Here is a 22,062-nt window from a genome sequence, read left to right as displayed (position 1 = left end):
CAGAAGAGACCCACTGTGGTAACTGCTTTGTGCCTGAGCCTTCCAGATTTCTGTTGGCCTAAGCCCGCAATGCAGCAGGAGTAATCCACACTTCCCAAAAGGCAGATAACCAAAGAGCTTAAGCAATGACTTCTGCATACTAATAAAAATATGTTTGAATTACATTAGGGACAAAACAGTACAATAAAACATGGCAACAAACAGAGTAACTGGAAGAAATAACTGAAGTTTGAGAGGAAAACGCAGCCTTAGTTAATAAAATGTTCACAGGACAGATTACTAAGAGGTCCTTGTTCATCTACAGCTTGCTAATTAATTGAATATAATCACAGAAAAACGAAATCCAAAATTAACCCAATTTATACAGTTCTTTTCAAAGGCAAACTGGAACAAAGAATAATCTTCTCATTTTCCTCCTTTTATGAATGAGTTCAGTTTGTAGCTAGCTGCTTTGTTCTGTCTTCCTCCAGAAATGAGATTCTGACATTACTCCCTGGTTGATTTCCAAAACTCTATTCTTTCACGTCACAAATGAAAGGGAAGTCAGATCTCCCAGCAAGGCCAGGATGGCAGGAACAGCCACGTGCAGCAGCTTATCAGTCCCACAATCAAGGTGACAGCAGCGGCCAGCCCCCAGCCATGGCTGCCGAGGAGCCGGGGCACACAACACTTGTGGCTTCAAAGCTCTGCTGATCGCACAATCCACTTATTATGCCAACCCTCAGAGATGAGTAAGAGAGCACTGGGAAAATAACCCCATCCAAATAGTGCAGAGAAAAGAACTAAAAAAGGAAACTAATGGCCACAGCTTCACATTCAGCACTGCAGGGCTAGAGACAAAGCAACAGCATCATTTAGCTCGGCGTCTCACAGGTCATGCTGACCTGAGAACCTCTTCCAAGGTAACAGAACCACAGTTTATTGTGAAGGAAAACAAAGCTTTGGGCAGTTTTCTGACCTCTTTAAATTACTAACATCCCCAAGAAGATATTTAACACATTCTCATTCCCTTAAGAGATGAAATGGTAGGAAGGTGAGCTGAAAATAAAGAACATAATTTATATATTGTTTCCCCTCCCAAAGAAAAAAAAGGTGCTTTAATGGCTCCACTGTCCTCTGCAGGATGAAATCAAAACCAGGAGGTTTTTCTTCCCCACTAACAAAAGCCCCAATTACAGTAAAAGCAAAACTATAAAGGGACAGATAGAACTAGTGATATAGTTTTTATAGACAAGTTGTTCTAGAAAGTCAGCCAAAGAGATCTGCACAATGGATCTGTCAAGCCAGGAGATGAGATAGCAGGTCCTGATAAAATACCTATGAGCAGAGGAGCCATATCAAGAGAAGCTCTGGACAAACTGAGGTACTGCTTAAAATATTATGATATGAGAGCAACTTCCTTTCCTTACCAGTCCCCAGAGGGCTCCTTCTGTTGTGGCAACAATGGTGGCAGCTCTAGGAGTGTTGTACATCAATGCCAGCTCCCCAAAACTGCCGTGGTTATCGTAGCGGCCCACACAGCGAGACTGGTTGTCTTTTGCTACAACAATATCATACAATCCTCTGGAAAACAACAGAATAAACACTTTTTATTAGACAACCTCCCAGTACAAACCTTGAGAACAGCTTTTTGCTGTTATACAAATAGTCCTTTTATTGCTATGTGAGATGGAACTTTCTGAGCTTTCAAACTGCCTGATCCTCAGCTGCTTCTACCTACACTATTTCACAATAATTGTCTCTTACTAAAGCATTTCTATCTATACTATTTTCACAATAATTGTCTCCTACTAAAGCATTTCACTCCTGATAAACATGGGCAGGATCTACTTGGTTTCCTCTGCACAATATTTTGTGTTCTGTCAATATTTTGTGTTCTGAACAATACATTGTTCCAGCCAGGGTAAGAAGCATTTTGTCATCTTTAACAGTGACATTTCACAGCATGTGTGTTACCCAGTGAGGCCTCTAGAGTGACTCAGATCCATCTCTACCCATTTTCTCATTGCTGCAGGACCTTTGGGACACACTCAATCCAACTGCTCACCTGCTACTATGGGTTTGTCTCAACTCTAGTTTCAGGGTATGTGTATATCATAACCCCAAGATGCTCTAAACCCACTGATATCTAGGCAAGATCTCTGAACAGAAAATGGTAAACACTATTATAAAAAACCAAAAATGGTATTATATCCCACAACATCCCTGGGCACATAAGTAAGAAAGAAAAGGAATGACCAGAAATGGTACTAGGTGAGGAAGGAAGGTACATGAGACTGCACAACAATCCTACCAGACACCTTATACTCTACTGCTTACTCACACCTAGGAGAGTAAGAAACCAGCAGCATACTAAAAGTAAACTGGAAAAGCATTAGTGTTGATGGAAAGTGTCACTAATTCTTATAATGTCTGATATCTATTTAATGACTCTGGGAGGCACCAGAGGCAACAATCTTCAGAGTTTTGGGGTTTTTTTTTAATCTGGAAGAGCCAGATGTGAACACCTTAAGCAAAAGCAGCAACAACTTCTTCCATCCTTCAGCCTGAAAGTGACTTACTAGTGCCATTTATTTCCAAATAACTATAGCCACATAACAACCTTCAGTCAAGCATTCAGCTGTCTTTGGCCCAAGGACTAATCTGGTGATGCAACACTGAGTGACCTTGGCTCAGCTTTATTGAGAAAACTGTTGCTGAGCTGTGAGAGAGTCCATGAACTAAAGGCCTGCAAGATAAGAAGAATAAAAACAGACCGAAGTGTAATTGTTGAGATGGTAATCGTTACGAGCCCAAGGACTCAAGTGAAAAGTACTGACATGAAAAAATATAAAACCCTCAGGCAAAAAAAAAAAAAAAAAAGTACAAAAGCAGCTCAGCAAGATTGTGGATCAGTGTGTGCCAAGAGGCAGCAGAGGCTGCCCCTCCTGAGTGATGACTGCTCAATCAGCACAGACCCTGCAGGTGCCTCCTCAGCAGCAATGAGTGTCCCACGTTCAGCCATGCAATCAATAAATCCCTCTGAGCTCTCCCCTCCTTGCACAGGGCACTGAGCTCCTGCTGCACCCTCAGGCTGTACCTCCCCTGCCTGCTGCCCCTCCATGCAGGGGGAAAGACACTCGGACACGAGCCACCTGGTGAGGAAGTACTGCAAGCAGAAGGCTTTAGGAAAAAAAGGCCCGTGCCAGAACACAAAGTCACTGCTCATTTAGACAGAAAAAAGCTCATCTTCAGGAATATTTAGGCATTAATTACTTGGGAGTAACAAGACATGCCTACTCATGGAAGAGCTGGAGTCCTCTGAACTTGCACACAAGTGGAAACATTGTGGTTTTTCATGAGGACCAGGACTCTGCTATCCTTTTGCATGAAAAATTGTGTGTAGGAGGTGGAGGAAGACTGGAAAAGGAGAAAGGACTGAAAATTCCTAACTGCAGAAGTTATTCCTAATAACCAAAGAGCCAACAAAAGAGTTGCAGCTGAGTTACTCTCATAGCAAAGGCTGCCATGGTGTCACCAGACGACACCAATTTAATCTCCTTCGCTGTACCTTTCTGTCACATACTTTTAACTTGGGAACAAAACACAACAAAAACCTAAAAGCCTGAAAACTTCCAATACAACTATCTACTGACAGAAAAAACCTTTTGTGAGTAACACTGCATCATTAGAACAGAGACCATAAAAGCATTTACCTGAGAAACTAAGTTAAGGTTCCATTTCACTTCTTCATTTTAGGATAAAACTCAGGTAAGCCTTTCTCATGGTAGAGAGCTTTTAATAACCAACAGGGTAAGAGCCTTGCACAGAAACAAATCAAGATAGGCTGATGGCATGCAACATTTCTGAGAGGCTCCCAAACCGAGTTTAAGGTTCCTCAAAATCAGCAACCACTGCTCTGCACAGATCTCATCTCTGCAGGGCTGGTGGCTCTGGCTCCCACAAGCTCTGGTCTGCAGTACCTCACTCTGATCTCTCTGGTGAGTGTGGCAAGAGAAGGAACTCAGCCTGCCTAGCCAAAGACATGGGACTGGATGGAGGGAGAGCTGTTGAGGAAGACAACAGTGCAGAAATGGGGCACTGGTTTAGCTATAGCAGAGGACAGGGAATGGTTGGAATATGTTTGATGCAGCCTTATGTTTTGCAATTTCACTAACCAGAAAGGGGAATGTCATTAAAAATGAACAAGAATCATTTCAAACGAACAATTTATAACCGAGAAATTCTTCTGCAATTCAAAAGGCAACAACCTGTCTTGAAGAACTGCTTTGAAAGCATTTCATACAATATTAATGGTGCCATTATTTCAGTGATAAAAACGATAACAGTGCACCAAAAAAGCAGTTTGCTAAGATCATGTTCCAACAGATGTTTATAAATCACTCAGTAATATTCTGTTTAATATTGCAGTTTTGCAGAAGGAAATAAATCCATGTTCTTAATTACTCTTTGGATATGGTTACTCAAAGTAACATTAGCCAGATTTTTTTCCAAAAGGGTAAAAGGTACTTAAAATGTCCATGCACACATGTATGTATAATATGCCTGTTACACATATAAGTGATCCCCAAAATTATGATGTGAATTTGCTTGATGGAAGAAATTCCAAAATGGCACCTTAAAACTCTGCAAATACAAATCACAACCAACAGAGGTGAGCAACCCCAAATCTCTCTGAAGTCAGTCATCAAAACGAATTCAATAAAGTCCAGGTTTTTCCATGGTAGCCACTACCATGGATTTTTATTTCCTATATTCCCCTTCCTGAAAATAACGTCCTACCCCTTCCCCTTACCACAGAGCTCTTCTGCTGCTTTTCCTCCTCCTTCCTTCAGAAAAAAATTTGACCTGGTGTAGAGACAACATGTAATATGGCTGGTTTTAAGCTGTGCTTATGCTGATAGACACAAAACCTAAACTGAACTAATCATTTTCCTTCAGAAACTGTCCTATAGTAAACATTCCCTGCAATTTCTAAGAAACTGAAAAAAAAACATCCTCTACATTTCACAGGCACAGCTGCTTACCGCTCAACGACATAGAAGTTATCTCCATCATCCCCTTGGTCAATCACATGTTCCTGAGGTTTCACCTTCCTCTCAAACATGGCATCAAGGACCTGAGACAGCTGCTCCTAGAAAACAAGCAGGAATGGGGGGAAAAATCAACTATCAGAAAATACACCTTAGTGTTACTGTTGTGTGGGAAATGGATTTATAAAAAATTCTTAAAAGTTTGACAGAAGGTCAACTTAAAGTCTGACACTGCTGGACAAGGGTGAGCTCATTTCATTTGGTCTGGATAGTAAACTGGAACTTCTGTACACTTTACTGTACAAAAATACAAGTAATACTGATATTACATGTTGATTTCCACTAGCAGCTCACTCCTTTCCAGCTTATTAATATAAGTTCAATAATGCAGACAACCAGACACAGGCACAGAAGAGCCATTATCTCAGATTTATGTCCAAATGGCCCAATTTCCACATTTCAGTGCCAAAGCATACACCTACCTTTGGTATAATCTGACACATCTTCACTGTAATGGACACACATCAATTCATATCAACAGTACATGTATTTCATTATATGTATGTCCAGAAATGGCACCATGATCTATTCACCTAGATCTATTAATTAGGAAAATATCTGTACTGTCATCATCTAAGAGCCCCACTCATGATCAGGACTATACTGAACAAGACTCTCCACAGACTTGTTTCCCTGGATAGTCTGTTGTCTTAGAGCAGCTGCAATTCTAGCCCCAGATGAGACAGGACAGGTACAGATGTGGAGCCCACACAGAAAATGGGATAAAGCTGGTCTGCACAGCAGGCTCCAGCTGGATTTCCCTGTTAAGCCATGACTAAACTTCCTTTTTTTGCAAGCAGCACAGCCAGGGAAACCATGAAAGCCAAGAAAGATGACACCATATAAATGCCTTGCCTTGATGCTGACCTGCTTTACCATCTTTGCTATTCCCAAGCCCATTAACAATATACTTTCACTGCATTTTCAATGACCAGATGTTCATAGTTGAAGATGTAGATCACAGCTGAGTTTCTAAAAATACACTGCATCAACACAAAAGCCAGTCTTCATGCTGCTGATACACTTGAAATATTTACTGCACTCCTGAAGTTGGGATCTATCACTGCAGCATCTCTTGGCACCACTACACTGAAAATATTCCTTATCTTTTAAACAGAACCCTATTTTCTTGTCTCTAAAAACTGTGTCTGGACTTTTAGATCATATTAACTGTACATAACAAAAAATTGATTCCATTTAAGATTTCCTTAAAATGCTAATACCTGATCTAGGTTTTTGAAGAGCAGGATATCTTTACATGCTTCCTGCAGTCTGCATCGCTGTTCATCAGTTTTTGGATGAACTACCTTTAAAACAAAGTAAAACAGAACAGTCATGACAACAAAGAAATATGATTTCAGACTAAACCTTCACTTCAGCATGAAAAAGCAGAGCACAATTAAAGTGTCAAAAATATACAGTCCTTTTTTGTCTGCATAAACAGTATTTATATATACACATACAGTGCAAGACAGAATGAAAGACACATAAGAAAAATTCTATGCTGACAATTAACATATGAAAAATAACAGTGAAGAAAGACAAGAAAGAAGAGGATGCCTTTTCCATTCCACTCCCTTCCCTTCTAACACAGCCATAGCCACAGTCAAAGGCTGAACATATGAAACAGAGGAAGAAATGTAGAGTTTTCTTCCTGAACTCTGGCTATATTAGTCCCAGTGTAACTACTGCTGGCACACAGGCAGCTTATATCCTATATGATACATATGAGTCTCAGCCCATCCCATAAGAACCTATTAAATCAACTTTTTTGTTTTTAACAAAAGTACTTAAATAAAAACTTTGTTGTTTGAGATATTTTGTTACTTCCTTCCATGTATAAACATCAGGTTAAAGGAACCAATACTCACTGTATCATGAAAATGTTTATATATGTGCTTGTTAGGGGCTAATCATGAAAATATATTAAAAAATTAATTACCTGACATGCACCACATTAACATTTCTTATTTCTGGAATAACAAGGATTCAAAAAACCAGTTATATCAGTAGGCATTTCTAAAAAGTTGTTTTCCAAAGTTAAATAGGTCTCAGATCCTTGTTTTAAAAGAAAACAGAATATTGAATCATCAGCCAAGAAAACGAAGACTTTTGATGGAATAAATGTGTCCAAGTTCACAAACATTTGAATAACCTGACGCACTCACAGTAGTTTTTTTCTTTTCGTAGCACATAAAAATTATTTACAAAGTATATTTATGAAGTATCCTTTCTTTTTTAAGAGAAATTATATTAGACTTAGATTTTCACTGCAAAAGTGTAAGCAACCTTGCAATGGAATCCAGAAAGGAGCACTAGAAGTCCAAGGAGAAAACACTTATTCTCACCAACAGGCTACAAGATTTGCTCACACAAACCCACCTCTGAAGAAATACAATTACAGTATCAGGATTTGCAATTCCTAGAAATCCCCAACTTTCAAGAACAAGAGAACAAACAGGTGTCCACAGACTTAAAATATTTCAACCAAGCATTTCTCCTACCCAGGCAGAACTGCTCTGACAAGACAGACAGTAAAAAGCATGTGAGGAATTTTAAGCACCCATGAAGAAACAGCTGTGGTAAAGCTTAACTAATTCTTCTTAACAGCATCGATGATCTAGGAATTGCCTCAACAAGCCTTTAAGAGAATTAAGAAAGGAAAATAGCAAAAATTTTAAAGACCTTAGACTTAAGCACAGCTCTGGAGTCCTTTTAAGTAAAACTGTATTAAAGCTGTAGTGACTAAAAAAGCCCATGAGACAAAGTGGCTCTGAATTTCAAAGCAATGTCACTGCCAGTGTCACCACACCATGCTCAGCAGGAAAAGCACAAGTGGTAAGAAAAGGCAATGTCAGTCTGGAGAGAGAACCATGCATGGAGGGATTCCCTCACTCTTACCCTTTGTTCTGTATCCTCTTCCTCTTCATCTGGATTGAAAGCTTCAGCACAAACTTGGAAGAAAAAGAGAAGAGGAAATAAGTAAAAAGAAGTAATTACATGAGAATAGCAAACAAATCAGTTTAAATATGTTTCTTCTATTTTCCTATAGGAAAAACAGAATCAATTTTGTCATTAGTGTCAGAGGCTCAAATCCTGTCTGCTCTCTGAGTAGGCACAGCCTGGCTGTTCTCAGACTCTCAGACTCTCGTGTAAAAATTCTGTGACTTACTAAATAATCTTGCCTAGCAAGTACTCAAGCATGGACACAGATTTCCCTTCAACTGGTATCAAAGCATAACAATCTCCATTCAGATTCATTTACAAGCATCTTCTCTGAAAGGCAGGGGAAAATGCTGCTGCTCCACTGCTTTGTTCTTTGCAGTGCCACGTACCGAGGAAAACACTGAGCAAAAGGAGCACAAGGAAGGATGAGGCACTCACTCTACCTCAACTCTGATGTGCAAGTGAGTATCTATATTTTGGGAGTTTTTCTGATACAGAGAAATCATGTTTTCACAGAAATTAACCTGGGAACTTAACAATCAGCTTCACCATAGCACAATCTAGGATAAAATAGTATTTAGTCCCATCCCCCACACGTTCCTCTGTCTTATTACATTTTAACCAAATTAATGTCAACCAATGATACAAAAACAACTCTAAAATTTACAGAGTGATTTTTTTAAAAAGGATGAGAACAGTTGTGGAAAACTGCACACTATAGAGCACTGGGACAAGGCTCTGCCAAACCTATCATTATACCTACAGGATCAACTGAAAGAGAGGCAGTAATGCAGAGCTGCTTAAATTACAAACCATTTTTGTTCACTTTTAATTCTTCAGAAAAGGCTTATCTTCAGTTATCTTAGCATTTACACACAGTCTTACAATAGTGAACACAGACACTTTGGCCATCAAAAACCCACAGTTCTAGCTCAGATTTTCTTATTAATTCATGGATATTTACAGTTCTTGCATGTCGAAGTGATCTGCACATTGTAACCACATGTACTGGCAGCCAAGGAAAGGGAAAGTCAGTCCTGTTTTCATCTAGATGTGCTTTTACTTTAATAAGGGTGGTCTCACTTCTGAGGTAATACATTACTTGTAAAATTTTACAAGGAAACATAGACAAGCATTTTCCTTTGTACTTTATCCAGCATCCTGACAATAGTGAAGACTTGGCAGAATGCCCAGAAGCTCACTGCAATGACATCTAACTGCTGAATGGAGTCAGAAAGTATAAATAAAAATCCAGAATTCTAGAATTCAGCAACTTGTAAATAATTTGAAAATGCACACATGTCTATTGACCCCATCATTGTGCACTCAACAGGACAATAAAAATGCAAAACTCTAGAACAATTTACTGGGAAAGATTTGTTTGGTTTTGTGTGTCTTGGTTTTTTTATTTAGTTTTTTTTTCTCCCTACCTAAAAGATACAAGTCTTTCCTGGGAAATTGGATTTGAATTCATTTTTTTCCTGGAGAGAACGAGGAGACTCAAATACAACAACAAGCATTCCACTTACCAAACCACAATGTAAAAATGTAATCATATAATCATCAGGCATTTAGGGAGTAAGTATTGCTCATACAATAAATCCATTTAACAATACAGAAACAGTTTATTGACAGTGCACCTACCACACACATGCTTTCAGTTTAACAGAGCCACCCACACTTAGGGCAGATACTAGACAAAGGATAAACAGCATTCTTCCCCAGCTTAAAAAAAAGTATAGTCCATGCTAGAGTCCAAAGATGCCTGTTTATGGGAAGGTGGATGCCTGCACAGCTACAGAACTTGGACTGATAGGCTGATCCACTTAATATGCAATACAAAGGCACTAACAAAGAGAACATTATTAGCATTTTGGTGTGAAAGCTTTCCTCCTCCTTCCATTTTACAGTAAAGATCAAAGTCTATTGTGAAAGCTTTGGATTTTCAAATAAGGAACAGTTACTAAGAAGAAAGGCTCCGTGGTTTAAACAGTATGGTGAAACTGGAGATAATTAACTCTCTTCATTTTTCACAATCAGTGTATCCTATGACTCCAAACTGGAGTCCAATTCTCTATTAAGCACAATATTACATACTATAAATGGTCACATATCTATTAATTCAGAGATCACTGTACCACTAGACCATTCTATCATTCAAATTTTAATATTAAGCTGCAAATTTAATTTTGTTCCCATCTCAGCTGCAGGGAAGATATTGCTAAAAATGCTCAGAATTCAGGAATTTTTCTTCAAGATTTCCTTGGGAAAACAAGTTTTATTGCCACAGCTAAAACTAGAGCATCAGAGCAAAACCTTATCTTAAAACACTCATCAAAGAAGCAACACAGTCATCTGTAATTTCAGTATGAAATGTCTTTGGTTAAGGTTTGTAAATGCAGATTTTCCCTATTTCATCTTACCCAGAAAGGGTGAAAACAGCTCCCAAAGCCCACCAAGGATACAGCCTAGGACTTAGTGCCCTTCCCTTACATATGGAAATCACTCCTGTAATGCCCATCAATGGGCACCACAGAAACACTATCAAAACATGGCAAAATACCACTTCTTCCCATGCTGGCACATAGAATGCCTTTCCATTATACTTTCCATCCTTCAACCTCCTGCTGGGATTTCTTTTTCCATGGAGAAGAGCAGGCCAGACGTTTTGACTTCAACCTTGGGCAGCTCTGATTGACAACACTCTATTTACTTGCAGGCAGAGCTGTAACATTTAATGTAACATTTCTGTTGTGGTATGCTTTAAAAAGGGGAGAGACACAAAATTCTCAAGCTTAATTAACACTGTGATACTCTGGAAAGCCAACAGAAAGCTTTTCAGCCTACTCATAACAATCAACAGTATTTTCCAAATACTTTAAAACGTGACTAATGAGAAGAAAAAGCAGCATTACATCAAACCCATCCCATGTTTTATGGTGCAATATGCCAAATTTTTCTTTCCACTACTGTTAATTGGTAAATCACTTGGGGAAGTCTGTAGTGCTGAATATAGGACCGGTGTGTCAGTCTTACCTTCAAAATGTTTCATGTTATTTGTGCTGCTTTGCTATTCTTCTGGCTGTAAAGGACCCCCATAACTACCCTAAACTCTGCCAACCCCTGTCAGAAATCCAGGGAATCTCAGGACTCCTGAAGGTTATTCATTTGTGTGTTACAGTACAGCCAGTCCTAGTAAAAAAACATCTGATCTTTCATCGTGACAGAGTGAAAACACCCTTGACCCACTATTTGATATGTGACTGAATTCACTTATTAACTATTAAAGTGTCCCAACAAAACACACTCTGAGGCAAGCTTGTTCTCACACAAGATTATCATGAAAAGTGTTGTTTTTCAGACTCATTTTAAAGGCATTTGGAAGGGATCTCTCTCTGAAGATCACCCAGTCCAACCTACCCCTCCAAGAGGAGCTATTGGAATTTTGGGCTACATTGGGACTGACCTGGAAACCTCCCAGGGCAAATATGGCACATCTCTCTGCTCACCTGCTCCAGCACACATGGGGGAAGAGGTTTTCTGAATGTGCAACCTAAACCAGTACCTTCATATAATTTGAAATGACTTCTGAAATCACACCTTGCCTAGTTGAGATTTTCAGCACAACTCTGCCCTTGAGCAAATGCTAAGCAAGAATCCATCAGTGGAAGTTACACAGCAGTGTGACACATCTACAGCTCTATCAGCTCTCACCATGCAGACCAAGCTTCCTTCCAAATCCACCCATACGTAGTTCAAATTGCTTTGGAGCATAAAAAACAGTTTTCAATTTTATGAAGCTTTGAGATAAAAAGAAATTCAGGCTTTTATCCTACCATCTACATTTAGTCTCTCTTAGCTTCTGCAGCTCTCATGCTGCACCTTCTTTGGCTTTCAAGAACATCTGTTAACACTTCTGAAGGCTCAGAAATGATACAGCTCCATGGCTGCTTTGTTATGCAGGTGACAGCATCTGAAAGCAAACGAGATCTTTGGAGCTGCAGCAATGACATCAGCAGTGGATGGGTGAGGGGCAAGCAAGGGGTGGGGAGAGAGGGAGAAGTAGCAAGACAAGTTTGCCAGTACAAACACCACCTTTGTTTATGCAAGTTTTAATCACTCTCAAGATAATATTGTTCTGCAAAATATGTGTTTTGTCAAGATCAAAGTCCTTGCACTCTACAGAAATCTATATGCAAATAAGAGTTGAGCTTTTAGCTCTGGCAAGTGCGGCCTCCAAGAGAAATGCACAGCATCCCTGTCCCTGAGAGATCACTGCTTTTTTCAAAATAACAGCCAAGGGGCTGATGCCTGAACACCTTCAAACACACACAAAGGAAGGAAATTTAAGTTCTGTTTTATGTAAGGTGAATGCATTATTAATATTTCTGTTGCTACTGAAACAAGTAGCAAATAGATGCCCTGTCATGCTCTCTTTTCAATTCTGGATCCCACCTGCAGAGTGAAATCCTATTCATTCTTCCTTATGAGGATGCATCACCTCCAACTGATCCTATCAGAGCCATTACTAAAAATCCACTCAGAACAGTACATGTAGAACCACTTTCCCAGTTATTTATTCAGATGAGTAATTTTAAACTATGTTTAAGGCAGTGTTCTTTGCAATTGAGTTTGTCAAAGCTTCAAGCATTTTTTTAAGTCTGCCTCTCAAGGACAGATGCATAGCCTCTTCTGGGAGCACTATGCCAGCTGGAAAGATGACCACTGCCAGTGGCTTGTCATTCCCTCTGACAGCTGAGCTGCACTTCAAAACCAGGCAGTCAGATGAATTAGGAAGCTTGAACAGCACTTACACACAGGTCTTTGCTGGCACAGCTAAATGTGATTTTCCACACTTGGAAAACAACTTCAAGTTCCCTCTCACTTCTGTTGCTGGTTAGCTCAGAACTTTTTGGTTTAGAAATTGCACTTTGTTTCTCAAGTGAAAGATCTCACCATGTCAAAGCAGACGACAGATTCGTACCTCGATCCAGCAAGTGGGAAACAGAACCTGCAACCATTTGCACCACCTGAGCCATTCTCACATTTATGACAGTTGGAAAAAAGCAACACTAAAACCTAAAGAACAGTTAATATGTTCAGGAAAATCAGCCACTTCAGCCTTCAAATCACTAGTGAGAACTGATTGAAATCAAGGGTAAATTTTTTGTTAAAACTGATGTTATTGCATCAGCCAAAATATGTGCCACATAGCAATCTCCAGATGCAGGATAGCCCACAAGAATACCACCTCCTGACTTCACTCTTAATTCTCACAGGGGTGTAACTGAGACATGATGTACAATTAACCAGGACCTGAGCAAAAACCACCCCATCAACCCTTAGTCAAATACCAAAGCAGAATATTCAAACATGCAACCAACTTGCATGACCATATATGTCAAATCAAGTGTCAAATTTTTTTCAGTGAAGAAATATTTAGAAATGATTCATTTCAGGGGGAAAGGAAAAGAATGGATTTTCAGTTCTTGTAACAGCTTCAAATGTCATTTAAAGTTAAAAGGAAAGTAAATCAATTAGGTTCTTCACAGGCAGAGTTCTTCTGTGTTACAGATTAACTACAAAGGCACTCAGACTCAGCACAGCTGCGCCAAACCAGCTCTGTCCAGTCAGGATTACAGGTTCAGGCACACTCCACACTTGGTCCCAAAGGCTGCTCAGGCTGAAAAGCTGCACAGATCACTCTGTCAGGCAAAGACCATGAGACACTGATGGAGCCTGTAAGGCTCTAAAACCCTGCGCTGTTTCACCAAACTCTGCAGAAAGCCACTCTTGCACAACAGGTTGAAGTGTTCACCTGGCTCTACCCAAAGCCTTACTTACAGCCCAGAGTCCACCCGAAAATGCCCAGCTCTGATGTGGACATTACCTGTGTTCCTCAAGGGCCATTGCTTGAACACAGCAGCAAAACTGAGGTCCAAGGCAGAGCTCTGGAGATCCCACTCCTGTTCAGCATTGGACAAACACTTTCACCAAGAGCATGATGTGTTACAGTGCTTGCTAACCTTGCTTTTAGAAATCTCTGATAACCATTTCCTCATCATGATTATGTACTTTCCAGTAGCATTATCTAAATCAGGCTTCTCCAGCTTATTCTCTTTCCATCAAAAGAGAAATGCAACACTTCCGGCGACAATGGCTTGTGACACTGTCACACACTCCTACCTCATACTACTCTTCAGTAACAAGTTCAGAACAGACTGCACAATCAATTATAAATTCCACCTTTTATGATAATGGGTTTTTTTTCTTCGCAGGAAATCCAACTTTACATGCACAGACACCTTTTCTCCCAAGATACCTAAGTACAGGCAACATAATAAGCCCTTTAGAATTATGACAATTGGCTGACAACTATTTCCATAAGTGCATTTGCTTTATGTACTCTGAATAATGCAGTTTTCACATATTCTTATTACATTCATACAGATTAATAAAGATCTGATTTAAGTGTTTCTTTAAAAGGCCTTATCATCATATGTACAGTAAAACAACTGAGACAATGCCTTACAGCAGAAAAGCCATTAATTTTTTTTTTCCTTCTACTACAGCAAGATTTGGCAAAGTATTTAAAATTACATTTCCCTAGGGGCAAAAGAGAACTTTCATGATGAAAGAACTAGAATAATAAACGGAAAGTAAATAATCACAGTCTCTTTTAGATTCATATCTTTACACACATATAATGAAAGCATTACAAGAAGACAATACTGCTTCAACTAGATTTTAAAGACAAGCATAAAGCACTTTTAACAAGATACAATGTGTTCCTACTTAATTATTATTCCTAGGTAGGCTTTGTTCAGGGTTGGTTTTTTGTTTTGTTTTGTGTAACTCCTTCTGCAGCCTGCAGGATCTGGCCTGGAAACCAGCCCTAGCTCAAGTGGCTCAGGGACACAGCACCAGACAAACCACAGACCAAAGGCTTCACAGCACCCAGGAATCTACACCAGGGATCTGGTAGGAAAAGACTTTCCCAATCATACTAAGAGGCAACTTGTTGGGGGCATTACTGAACTGCAACAAAACTTCAGAAGACAATCCTGAACTTGTATATCTTTATTTAAATCCTCCTCCTACTCAGGAGCAATTAAAATGAAATACTTGTGCCAATGTAGGACTAGAGACAGAATTCTCCTAAGCACTTCTCCTACCTCTCTGGCATAACCAAATGAACATGACATTTGCCTTTTTTTTTTTTCCCCAACTAAACCAACAGCTGTTTATCATTGTATTTGCTTAATATAGTTGCCTATTTAATTATATCAAGACACAACTTTTACTTAATGCCCTTACGTATGAGTTATTCCAAGTGTTAGCTTTTCCTTCCACTCTGCATGCTCACACATTGGAGGGTTATACTCTCTCACTTCACTGAAGCCACATGCTGCAGGAGAATAATGACAAACTCACAAGGCTATAAATCCTAGACTGTAATTTTTGATAATTTGAAAATGTACAGTTTCCAGAGAACCTATGATGAAAGCACTCTGGTGACAAAATAAACACTCTGCATGTCTCTCCTGTACAGCTGGAGAAGCCAAGGGATGATATTGCCTGATTTCACAGAATCATCTGCTAACTAAACCACACCTGGGACTCCTGCACTTTGGGCTTCCATGTCTCATCTCCCAACAAAAGAGCCCAGCATCCCATCAGACACTAGTGTGCTCTGGGACTTGCAGGAACAGATAAGTCTGCATGAAAAATTAAAACAACAAAAATCCTTCCATCGTGGTAGAGGACTAACAAAAATAAAGAAGTTTTCGATGTGGATGCTCATTGGAGTAAACAGCTCTGACACTGACAGTAACTACCAAAAGCAAAATACTGCCCTTTCAATCTTAAAACAGTAATTTACAATGTGCTACTTCTGTTTCCATTTCCCTTTACTAAATTTAAATAGAAAACTAAAATGGAAGCAGAGTATTTTGGAGTTACACATTATTCCATGTGGTGAAGCCTGGGAAATTCAAATGGAGCAAGCTTTATTCTTGCAAGTCAAGAAATGAGAAGACTGAAATGGATAAACATACTGCTGACCTTGTTCAAGCCTTCTAAGAGAGCCTTACTGATGAGATAGTCAGCCATAAAAAAGGTCTCCTGGAAAACATGATGCTACTACTATTTCAGAGCACACAGATTCACAATTGTAGAAGAAAGCCTTCTGCTTTAATGGTTCTGCTTTAGCCCATCACTAAAATTTTAACACATTTCCAAATGTGTTACGTAAGCAAGGCAGATAGAACCAGGAATTCAGTACCAATAATGCTTATATGCCTGAAACAGTGATACTTTCTGTGAGTTAAAAACAGCACAGAGAATGTTCACTTTCCATTCAGTTTACATCAGAACACCACAAGTTCCAAGAAATGGCTCAAACATATACCTTCCCCCCAAAAACGGAATGCAGCTTACAGGCTTTTAGTTGCAAACTGTAGATAGAAAAGAGAATTTAGCTGAGGAATAAAACAGGAAAAGTGGTTTTCTAGTATAGAAATAAGAAATTTTCTTTCAGTTTGCAGATCAAGGCTTTTTTTTTTTTTTTTGTTTTATAAGTCAATTCTGCCATATGAACTGCTAAACCTGCAAGAAGGCAAATAGTATTTTAAAATCATCTTGAGAAAAGTGCAGTAAAGCACTTCTTGCCTTAAAATTTCATTTAGCAGTTTAGCTACTTCTTTCTGACAACTCTTGTGACAAAGAACCAAAGCATGCCAAAGTGTTAAAAGGCACTTCTGAAATCAATTATATTATATGATTTCCAAAGATTTCTAAAGAATGTCCAAATATGTTAAAAACCACATTGCCCTCAATAGAACAACTAACACCTATTTACCTGTAGCAAATCAGGAACAATAAAAAACTAACATGGCTCAACACAAAAGGATTATGTGCAGAGGAATGACGTGGAAGCCCCCAAGTCCCTGTGCTTGGAAACTGCTGCTTCCTTTCCTGGAACACTGGAAAAGCAGGAAATGTGGGAAGCTACTGTTGGACCCCTTGAAGAAAAGCCTGGCAGCTCCCCCATTCCTGTGTGGCCACTGAGCAATCCCAATGCCCTGGTGAGCACCAGCCATGGCAAAGGTGGGACTCCTTCACTCATTCATCTCCAGGATCAGTCAACTCTGGACCAGGTGTTCTGGTGTTAAAAACTACCAAGTCAAGTTCCTGAAAGTACATCCTTTCAAATTTAAATCAAGTCTGTTTAAACTTTTATGTTCTCCAGGGATGGACTATTTGACCTATTCCACATTTAAACTGAAATTACAGCGAGCTAAACTTGATTGAGTGTATTAATCAATATAGGAGCATAACAACATCTCTGACTCTAAAACTCTATATTAAAATAGGGATGAAGTGCAGCCTTATATATTCACAAGAAAAATGCAAATCACATTTGACTTTTAGGTCACTCTAAAGATACATCACAGCACCAGGTTTTGCACCAAGTATAAAAGTGCCTATTTTAGACTGTATTGTGACAGGCATTTTGGGATTTGTGTGTTTGACCAACAAACCATGTTGGAATATTTTCATTTCAGCTTTAATTCCCATGTTAAAAACCATCCTGAGTTCAAACCAAAAGCAACCAAATACACCCACACCAATTCTCTATCACACAAAAGAGAAAGGTTAAATTCCAACCTATGAAAGGGAGAACTAAATTTTATTTCAACCATCACATGAAGGCTGATATTTTCAAAAGTATTTATGTATACAAAGCTATGGACCAACACTTATGTAGGCTTCTTAAAGATCTTTAATGCAAAATAATTAATGGAACTTAATCACTTGCATCTTTTGCTACCTGAGTACTTCTGGAAAACTGATCCATACTGCATTACTTGCTTAAAAATGTGCATAGCTAAATTTATGCTTCCAACTCCTAAGGGCTAATGTCAGTTAAAACATTTGACTTTAGACAAACAACTTCTAATTCTTACACAACACTCTGGCCATGAACTATTGTTAAGAAAGCATAAATAAAACAGATGAAGGATTAATTGATTCAACTCCACTGCAGGACTTATGTGCATTAAGCAGACTGGATCAGATTTCTTCTGACCAGGAATTGCACTGACTTAAATTTTAAGTACGGATGCTCACAGTGCTGTATTTCTCTTTATGTAATTAAAAAAAATCCTGCAGAATTGTTCACAACAGTGTGAAATCCAAGTAATTGTGAAGTCATGACTATTAATTTCCAAAAATAAGCTTTTTATTATTCACTGAATGTCAATCACATGCCAGGAATTTTTAAATAAGTCCCAATATTGCAAACAGAGAAAACAAGCTTTTTTTGTTAAACGAATAATGATTCAGACACTTTCTTACAGGAGAGCACCCACACAATTTATCACCACTTTCATCTGTCATCCCACATGCTTGGCTTTTGCTCATATCAACATTTTTTAAAACTAATTCTTTTCACTGTAGTTATGATACTGGTTTTGCAATCATTGGGGCTAGGAACAAAGCACAGAAGCTTCAGGTTGTTGATACAGGAAAACTGTGCCTTTTGTAAAAATGTGCATTTTTGAACTCTGAAGTCTCTTATCATTTATCACCTGCCTGAAAATCTAACAGCAGAAGTTATTATGCTATCAGTGTTGTAAGATGGTGAATAATCAATATAGAAATTAATTAAATAGCTTCAAGAGAAGAAACCAGATCATGATTTTCAAGTCAACCTCTGATAATCAGATAAATGCACAGCAAAGGGAGCAGCACAGAGAAAGTAAGTCATCACTCAGTCTTCTTCCCTTGATGATTTCAAGTGCTGAGAATTTTATCACTGAAGTAGTAGATAGTATTCTGCAAGAGAAAATACTCAAAACAACCTCCCAAGAGAAGTGTTACCTCTTGCTTCATTGCTATCATTTAGATGTCCTAATTTAACAGGGTCCCAAAACAGTCTTTTTTACTAACATGCTGTGTGGCAATAATTAACAGAAAAGCTTTATTAGAAAATGATTTTTGTTAAAGCTGTCATTTTAAAACACTAGAAGCTACTAAAAGGAATTTACTATGTGTAATATTATAATCTCCTGACATCTCAACTTGCCAGGGTGTGAAGAAAATGCTGCATTGCACTAGAAAACACAGAGGAATATCAGACTTTAGCAACATATGTACATTATGAGATGATTGCTCATCTTTGGCAGGAGCCAGACTAATGAAGAGTTCAAGGTAAGGAGTCCCCACCACCATCAAAATAGAGAAGAATCAGTGAGTTGGAAGAGCCAATAGTAAAGGCCTCTTATGGAAGCTGATGAGATGAGAAAAGAAAAAGCCAGAAACTGTCAGGGATTATTGATTTACACATTATTTAAAAAAAAAACCAAACAAACAAACAAACAAACAAAAAACCAACACAAACCCAAAACCACACCACAGTAGATTGCCAGAGATAAGAGAAACATGGAAAGTACTGATTCTGAACCCAGGATCTACTGGGGACACTGACAATTGGCAACTGTCAGGGTTCCACACAATTCTAATGTTTGTTATACACAGGAAAACAAGATTCAGTAACATTTCAACAAAATCAACCTCTACACACAAAACCTTTATTCAGCAGCCCCATGTCAGGAGAGGGTTTAGATTTGATCCTTCTCACCCCCCTGAGTCTCTGCTGAAAGCTGCCCACCAAAGGGACCAAATGAGGCAAGTCTTGCTCATTTGATTGTTTTTTATATTAATATTAAAACAGGCACAGATCCTGACAGTCATGTTACTATTAAGGAAATAACTGTTATATATTGCTTCCCTAGATCATTATAGCTCAATTATTCTGCTTACAGTTGTTGAATGTGAAAACTGTGATTTCATTCCACGGAGACCAAAGGAAGGCTCATGCAAAAGAGAGATATTACATCAGGTCACTCAGATAAACATAAATAATTGTAGAAAAAAGATGAAAACTTTTTGTGACACGTGTATGGTACGGGTGTCATTTCGTCAGATTTTCCTATCCCAAGAAGAAATCAGCAAGTCTGCTGGAGAGTGGGTGTTCTGTGGAATGAATCAAAAGTGTTTAGAAATGGCAATACAGAAATGTATCAAAAAACTTGACTTTTCTGAAATATGCTAAAACTAAAAGAGGAGGAACTATGCACAAGAGAGACTCTAGTGGGCGTCACACTGTTCCCTCCAAAAAGACAATTAACTTTTCATTCATATCCTGCCAGGAGCAAAATTCTCCTCAGTGTTATGTACCAGTTGTCATAGTGGGACAAATATCAATGCCCTCTTCCTCTAGTTTTGAAACAGCTTTGACGTAACTGAGAAAGGAGGTATCACTGATTTCTGCCTCCCTGCACTGTGCACTCAGTCCCCAGCCAAGGACACAGATACTGGCATGCTCTGCAGCATTACAGAAAATGAAGTGACTAACATAATTAAGTTTGTCAGGAACCCCTATGCTTGGAGGAAGATCAAGAAATGCAATGAAGCAAATATGAATTTCAACCCAGTCCAGTTCTTGGGAGGAAGGAATCAATAAGGGTTTCATTTCAGGCCATTCCATCCAAGGCTGGGCAAAGGGAGTCAGTCAGCAATCCATGGAACACAGGTTACCCTGGCAGAAGGCTCAGACTTTGCCAAGTCAGAGCAACAGCAAGAACTGTTCTGCTGGGTAATTAGCACTGAAACTGCATCACAGCCCATGGCACCCTAGAGCTAGGAGGTTTTCAAATTAGTAAGCCATTTTAGTTTCTACCACTGAAATAGCTTATGATTTTACAAACAGGATTATTTTAATGAAGTCAGCCAAGCTCAGATACAAATTAGAGCTGACCAACTGTTTGTGTGCACGCCATGGATCTCAACACGTTACATGGCCAAACATGCCACACACAAGCCAGCTATTCACTAGATTAATCTCTAGAGGAACATCAAGCTCTCATTTCTCCTTCTCCCTCCAAGCATTCTGTGGAAAAGGCTGTTTCTCTTCATGAGAACACTACCACTCTGCACTTCTATAAATAATTACATGAACATGATTAGATAAATCCTCCTCTTCCAGGATGACCCTCCTGCACTGTCCATTTTGAGTAAGTCTTAAAGAAGGACAGCTAAATATTTACAACATTGGTAGTATTTGCCAAAATGGTTTATATGTTTCACAACCAGAAATAAACACCTAAATGAAAATTTAGTAATCATTAGAACAGATTTATTCTATGGGTTTATGTGTCTCTTGAATTTTCAACCAGGGGAATTTTGCACCAGGGGAATCATGATCATCCTGTTATCTGTAGGCAACTAATCACAACCAACCAGCAGAAAACACTTCAAGTTTAATATTAAAAAATTAATAAAGCAACTAAAAAGAGATTCTCTAACTGCTATGTGTAAGAGAGCATAATAAACACTTGTTAGCCTCCAAGAACACATCTGTAGTTGAATGGTTTACCAGAACAATTATTAGCCTGTTAAACTATATGTAACACAATCACTTTATTGACTTTTCCTCTAATTAAAATTATATTTTTCTTTTATTTTTGGCCTAGTGAACGAGGACAATGCTGTAATTCCCTAGGCAGCCAGATACTTTAAAAGAACAATTCTTGCTTGAATTTACCTCAATACATCCCATGTTAGCTTTTAAATTCTCTATGAATCTCTGATTCTGTGCATGTAAATGTTGATAAAAGCAAGTAACTGAGCTCTGCTCTTCACTCCCCTTACAAACACACACTGCACTGGAAACACAGAAATATTGGTTGGATTGACAAGGTTCAACATGGACTAGCAGAAAGCTCTTCTGAAGAGAAGACCACAAAATGCAATTACAAAGAAGAATTATGCACCAGTTTTTCTTCTCCATGGTTTGTGTTCTGCTTTACTTTATCATTTAAATCCACAAACACGTAACTACTGTGCTGAGTGATCTGTAAGACAACACTGGTTTGGTGTTTGCTGTTATTTGTTGGTTTCTAAAGACAAAACTATCTTACAAAAATTGCAGAATGAAAACTTGCCTAAAACCTAATGC

At 38.8% G+C, this 22,062-nt stretch overlaps 1 protein-coding gene across 1 annotated transcript in view; it reads right to left on the bottom strand.

Annotated features, from left to right (window-relative positions):
* Positions 1-22,062, bottom strand: part of PRKAR2A (protein kinase cAMP-dependent type II regulatory subunit alpha) — a 60,082-nt gene that overhangs the window by 11,586 nt on the left and 26,434 nt on the right. Inside the window, exons 3-6 of the mRNA XM_084214475.1 lie at positions 7,995-8,047; positions 6,317-6,400; positions 5,028-5,134; positions 1,410-1,563 (exon numbers count right to left, since the gene is read on the bottom strand). Of these exons, the coding sequence (XP_084070601.1) occupies positions 1,410-1,563; positions 5,028-5,134; positions 6,317-6,400; positions 7,995-8,047 (398 nt within the window). The remainder of the gene's footprint in view (positions 1-1,409; positions 1,564-5,027; positions 5,135-6,316; positions 6,401-7,994; positions 8,048-22,062) is intronic.

Source organism: Fringilla coelebs (assembly GCF_963513975.1).
Source record: "Fringilla coelebs genome assembly, chromosome: 13".
NCBI classification, from domain to species: Eukaryota; Metazoa; Chordata; class Aves; order Passeriformes; family Fringillidae; genus Fringilla; species Fringilla coelebs.
The sequence above is the reverse complement of the archived record's forward strand: the minus strand, read 5'-3'. Positions and strand labels throughout refer to the sequence as shown.